The sequence below is a fragment of the Jaculus jaculus genome, chromosome 2 (genome assembly GCF_020740685.1).
Source record: "Jaculus jaculus isolate mJacJac1 chromosome 2, mJacJac1.mat.Y.cur, whole genome shotgun sequence".
Taxonomy (NCBI): Eukaryota; Metazoa; Chordata; class Mammalia; order Rodentia; family Dipodidae; genus Jaculus; species Jaculus jaculus.
Window position 1 is genome coordinate 213,049,794 of NC_059103.1, and position 6,420 is coordinate 213,056,213.

Below are 6,420 nucleotides of genomic sequence, written 5' to 3' on the forward strand. Positions count from 1 at the left end.
CACACACCTTTAATGCCAGCACTCTGGAGGCAAAGGTAGGAGGATCACTGGTGAGTTCAAGGCCAGTCTGGGATGATAACATGAGTTCCAAATCAGTCCGGACTAAAGTTAAGACCCTACTTTAGAAACAAACACCATGATTTGTGTGTATCTCCCGTACTAACTGGAATTTGGACATTGGTTATCTCCACCAAACTGGCCATAGAAATCTGGACAAATTAAGTTATTACTCTATCCCAAAACACAGAGCTCATGTTTTTATGGACATTTTACTATGAATATGCATGAATTTATCTGCTTTATCACATATCCTGTTGTGCAGCACCTATTTTTTCTCACCATTAAGTAGAATTTTTTTTTTCTTCAAAGTAAGGTCTTGGTGGAGCCCAGGCTGTTATGGAATTCACTATGTCGTCTCAAAGTGGCCTCCAACACTTGCCCATCCTCCTACCTCTGCCTCCTGAGTGCTGAGATTAAAGGCGTGTACCACCACTGCCCAGTTTAGAAGATTATTTCAAAGGTTTTGTTACCTACTAAATGATGTAGGTGCCTTTACATGCAGACTCCTGTATGCCTGGAAAATCCAGTTGCAGTCCTGGAAAATCATAGGAGTTAAAACCTGTGAAGGTTCTTTAGTCTCATAAAAGTGTTTGATTTTTTTTTTTAAAGAAAGCATTTTTGTGGGTTGGCCCAGAAATTAGATGGATTTCTCTTAAGTGGAGTTTTATAACTTTTTTTAAAATTTGTATTAGCATTTTCCATGATTATAAAAAAATATTCCATGGTAATTCCCCCCACACACACTTTTATAACGTTTTATAAAAGTGAAGATAATTTTAGCCGGGTGTGGTGGCGCACGCCTTTAATCCCAGCACTCGGGAGGCAGACATAGGAGGATCGCCGTGAGTTCGAGGCCATTCTGAGACTCCATAGTGAATTCCAGGTCAGTCTGGGCCAGAGTGAGACCCTACCTCGAAAAACCAAAAAAATAAATAAATAAAATAAAAGTGAAGATAGTTTTTATTTAGGCTTTTGCAATGCAAAGGTGCATAAATGTCTATGCAAGAGACCTGGTCACAAGGTGAAGTAGCTGATAGCCTTAAGAAGCTACTGGCACAGCTGGAGGCTTTGTAAACAAGAAACATCCTCAAGAAGCAGGAAGTGAACCTTAGCAATTCAAGTTTTCTAAGTCAATCCAAAAATGGTATATAAGATAAAACTTAGTAAATTGAATTTGTAAATCAATTTACCCTGTAAGTTCACATTTCTTACTGTCTTTTGGGATTCATCTTTTTCGGCTGTATGTGTATTTTATTTCTACCAATAAATTCTAAATTACAAATGTAAAAGAAAACTTGATACATTACTAAATATACAAATTATGTGGTCTGATTGTGTATATCTGTTGTATTGTGAAGTCTTTTAGATGAGTTTTTTAAAGAGTTTGTTGAACTTGGGAGGATTTTTAAGAATGGGTTGACTGTTTCTAAGGTCTTTTCCCAAAATGCCTTGTGAGGTACATGAATGAAGTGGGATGATTTTGTAGCATTTTTAAATCAGAAAAATGGAAAAAGAACTGTTTTAAAGTTTGATACTTTTAAATAGTTTTGGGGTTTGTTTGTTTGCCTAATCTGGTAAAGGTGATTTTTACAAATACATATTGATTTGGTTTTTGGATTTTATATCCTATGTGCCATTGAATACCCATTACTTTTTTGCTTTTTTTTTTTTAAGTCTTTATTAGCATTTTCCATGATTATAAAAAAAATCCCATGGTAATTCCCTCCCTCCCCACCCCCCACACTTTTCCCTTTGAAATTCCATTCTCCATCATATTACCTCCCCATCGCAATCATTGTACTTACATATATACAATATTTTTTTTGCTTTAATAGAATGAAGTGTTTACAAAAGCTTTGAAAATATTTCTTATAAAACCTTCTGAAAATGCATACCAAAGTTTACAAGAGAATTTTATAATCAACTTCATGTAAGGGCTGTCAGGTTCAGAGATAGAACAGTTAGTTGAGAGTTTTATGTTAGAGACTATTTTGTAATGTAGTGAATGGTACCTTTATATGGAGAGTGACTTGCCAATATATTCTTATAGCTAATCTTTATAAATTCTAATGTTGAGTCTTAATGATTATTTTAAATACTTTATGTAGTGTTTAGTGAAAATCTGCATCTCATCTTTTTTTTTTTTTTCATTTCTTAATATTTTATGTGAAAAGTGCTGGTCCCTCATAAGCTTCTGGCCATCAGCCCTATGGTTCAGTCTGCAAACATGGGACTGGCCAAGGAGGCTGAGAGGATTGGGGAGAGCAGTCCACAGAGGCAGGCAACAAGGTAGCTCAGAGCTCCCTCACAGTGAAGGGAGTCTGTATCTATGGAACAGGGCAGGATGTGGTATAGGGGCAAAGGTTCCCACTACAAATGTAATGGCCAGTCTCACAGGTGGCACACAGTCCTACAAGGACCTCAGCAGGGAAGACCACTCCAACGTTGTCAGACTCTGGAAAGTCAGGCTGTACAGTTTCTGGGTCTGCTGTCCTGGGAATGGATACGTCTTTGGCACTGGGGAGATCCTGAATCCTGAGGACACTTGTCTCTGCTCCTGGACACATGGTCTTGTAATCCAGAAGGATCCTGGCCCAGTGACTCCAGCCTGGGCTGCAGTCCACTCCTTCATCCACAGCCTTGCTGTTCCCTGAAGCCTGCTTCATCCAGAGTGGAGGGTGCAGGCTCTGCAACGAAGGCTCTTGGGCTGCACAGATCTACGTGAGACCCGCAGCCTCACGCCAGAGTTACTGCCACATCTAGTCCGTGGACCCTCAGTTGGAGGAGAAGGCTCACATGGAGTTCACAGTCATAGCCCCTTCCAATGTTAGCTCCCAGCTCTTCATAGAATAGACATGTTCTCACCCAGACATAAGAGAGAAGGGCCTTAAGATACTGGTGAATGAGGGCTGGAAAGGAGCCACTGGCCACAGTGTACGCATGTCGTACTCCCCGATGCTCTGCTCAGAGTTGGCTCATTCTGACATCATGTGGCCCTGGCTCTGCCAGTGTCTCTAGCACCAGGGAGTGGAGCGGGGGCTGTGGTCTAGTGTCCCTTTCCACGCATGGGACAAGCCAACATGTTATTGGATTAGAGGCAACTACAGCCCTCCTGATACAGGAAGAAGATGCCTGACCCATGGTGGCAGTTTTTCAAAGGAGTATTTTGTAGGTAAATCCTTAGCCCAGGATACCAGGTGGGGAAGAGTCTGGCTGCTCTTGGCTTCCACTGGCTCACGTCCTTGCTCTTGACAAGAGGTAGGAGAGGATGAAGAAGAGCACAGTCAGGCCTACAGCCATACCACACAGAAGCTTCCGGTTGTCTCGCCCAGACCGTGCCGTGGTAGAAAAGCGGTTCACGCTCCCCGTGAGCAGGCCGGTCACGCTCAGGAAATCCGAGTCCATGCCATCCAGGTACCGGTTCTGGTCTTCTGTGTCCCTGTCGATGTCCAGGGCCAGCGATTTAAGCCTCGTAACCTTGGAGGCCAGGCTGTGGGCCATCGCCTGTTCTCTCGGTCTAGAATCCCCTCCACTGCCCAGGGCACTGAGCGCGATTCCCGTCCGCGCGCAGCCGCCGGTCGCCGCCGCGGCCTCATCTTTTTTATATTATGAGAAAGTTATCAGATTGACTAATATCTGAAATTGCAAGTTTTACATGGAAATTATCTAAAGTTCAAAATATCAGTTACATAAGTGTTAAATCTGTATTCTAATTTGTATACACCTTGAAATTGTACTGCAAAACTATTGTGCTTGTTTCATATTGTCGTCTGTGAAATTGAAAATATTTGATAAAATTGTTTGCTGAATGCAATAAATAAATAAATAAACTACTGAATCTATTGGGGGACATCAGAGACTGGAGAATTGAACCTGGGTCCTTTGGTTTTGTAGGCAAGTGCCTTAACTAAGCCACCTCTCCCCCAGCTCCCAATTTTATTTTAGTTTTTTAAGTTTTGAGAACATACCACAATGCAAACATTTATTTATTTAGTTAGTTTTTTTTTTTTTTTTTTTTTGAGGTAGGGTTTCACTCTAGCCCATGCTGACCTGGAATATACTATGTAGTCTCAGGGTGGCCTCGAACTCTGTGATCCCCCATCTCTGCCTCCCATGTGCTGGGATTAAAGGTGGGTGCCATTACACCCAGCTGCAAACATTTATTGAATGACTTACTTTAGATGATCATGAGTTGGGTAGTATGTTACAACTAATGGGGGAAAAAAATCTCCAATGCAAAAACAGAGTTTGAGGCCACCCGGAAACAACATAGTGAATTCCAGGTCAGCCTGAGCTAAAGTGAGACCCTACCTCAAAAAAGGAAAAAAGTAGCCAGTCGTGGTGGCGCATGCCTTTAACCCCAGCACTCGGGAAGCAGAGGTAGTTGGATCACCTTGAGTTTGAGGTCTCCCTGAGACGACATAGTGAATAAGTCAGCCTGGGCTAGAGTGAGACCCCCACCTCGGGGGAAAAAAAAAAAAAAGGAAAAAAGAAAGACTGGAGAGATGGCTTAGTGGTTAGGGCATTTGCCTGCAAAGCCAAAGGGTCCAAGTTCAATTCTCCCCAGGGCCCAGGGCCCACGTTAACCCTATACGTAAGGAGTACGCGCATCTGGAGTTCATTTGCAGTGACTACAGGCCCTGCATGACCATTCTCTCTCCCTCTTTCTCTCTGTCAAATAAATAAATAAAAATAAAATTTAGGAAAGCTTACAACTAGATACTTAATTTAATTGTAGGAATAGCCTCTCCTCTTACTGGAGGCTATCCAAATAGGCAGTAAGAATCTAAATATTGACAAAACGTAAAAGGTGACTCCAGTCTTCCTACAACAGGAACAAACATTTATTTTATTTTTTAAATTTTTTTGTTTATTTTTATTTATTTATTTGAGATTGACAGAGAGAGAAAGAGGCAGAGAGAGAGGAGAGAGTGGGCGGGCCAGGGCCTCCAGGCACTGCAAACGAACTCCAGCCGCGTGCACCCCCTTGTACATCTGGCTAACTTGGGTCCTGGGGAACCGAGCCTTGAACCAGGGTCCTTAGGCTTCACAGGCAAGCGCTTAACCGCTAACACATCTCTCCAGCCCTTATTTTATTTTTTAAAGCTATTTTTTACGTATTTATTTGAGAGAGAATGGACGCACCAGGGCCTCCAGCCATTGCAGACAAACTGTAAACACATGCGCCCCTTGTACATCTGGCTTATGTGGATCCTAGGGAGTCAAACCGGGATCCTTTGGCTTTGCAGACAAACGCCTTAACAGCTAAGCCATCTCTCCAGCCCAGGAACAAACATTTTAAGTTATAATTATTCGGAATTCAAGGAGTAATTTCATACTCATCATCAAATTTAAAGCACCATGGATTTGAAGGCAGAGGCCTAAAGTATTCGTACTAAATTGTAGAACACAATATGCAGTTAGCTTGCTTGTGCATACCTTAGGCTGGAATTCAGATGCACCCCCAAACACACCTTAGGGCTGGACCCTAGGATCCACCCACCTCCTCCAGCCAGGCTGGAGATCTAAGTTACAAGCTTTAATAAACAGAATCTATTGGGGGTCATCCATTCAAACTAACACAGTGATCCTTCTACCTCAGTCTCCCAAGTGCTGGGATTAAAGACGTGTGTTACTTATACCAGGCTAATATTTTTTATTTATTTGCGAGAGGGGAGAGAAAGAAAGTTGGGGGGGGAGAAAGAGAGTATGGGCCTCTTGCCTCTACAAACTCCAGATGCATGTGCCACTTTATTCATCTGGCTTCATATGGAAATTGGGTAAACCAGGCCATCAGCAAGCAAGCGTCTTTAAACGCTGAGTTGTCTCTCCAGCATCCACTCCACTTATTTTAAATCTGTGGATTTTCTCAGACCTCAAGCTTGTGCTAATTCTAGTACATTATGCAGTTATTCTGGGATAAAGATGGCCCTTGGTTTTCAATCTTTCTTTATCCCTGCCAACGCGGCCACTTGTATTATGAAGTACTGATTCATAGTATCTTGTCATTTAGCTCTTGGTGGACTGGAATTCATGATACACTTGCTTTAGTTTCACAAACGCAGGAGTCCTGGAGTTACAGGAATGCACCACCACACCGGCCCAAGTGTTCCTTGATCACTGGCTCTGTGTGCGATTTTGTGGCTGTGACACAGGAAGACGACACACGATAGATCCGTGCCTGCAGAGAACCACATTAAAAGGAGGGCACTCTGCACCAAGGTCGCGCCCACCTCGCTCTGGCGCCACAGAGGACCACAGACTGCAGACCACAGGGTCCTCCCCGAGCCTAGAGCGCCCCGGAAGTGCGCCTGCGGGGCGGGCGCAGGACCCAGGCCTCTTCCGGCCTCGGCTCCGCGC

The 6,420-nt window shown here is 43.2% G+C and overlaps 1 protein-coding gene across 1 annotated transcript; it reads right to left on the reverse strand.

Annotated features, from left to right (window-relative positions):
* Positions 1 to 3,241: 3,241 nt before the first annotated feature.
* On the reverse strand, positions 3,242 to 3,588 carry LOC123458753 (BET1-like protein). Its single transcript, XM_045143972.1, has one exon. It carries the CDS (start codon positions 3,559 to 3,561, stop codon positions 3,295 to 3,297), a length of 267 nt encoding a protein of 88 aa, XP_044999907.1. The 5' UTR covers positions 3,562 to 3,588; the 3' UTR covers positions 3,242 to 3,294.
* Positions 3,589 to 6,420: the final 2,832 nt, after the last annotated feature.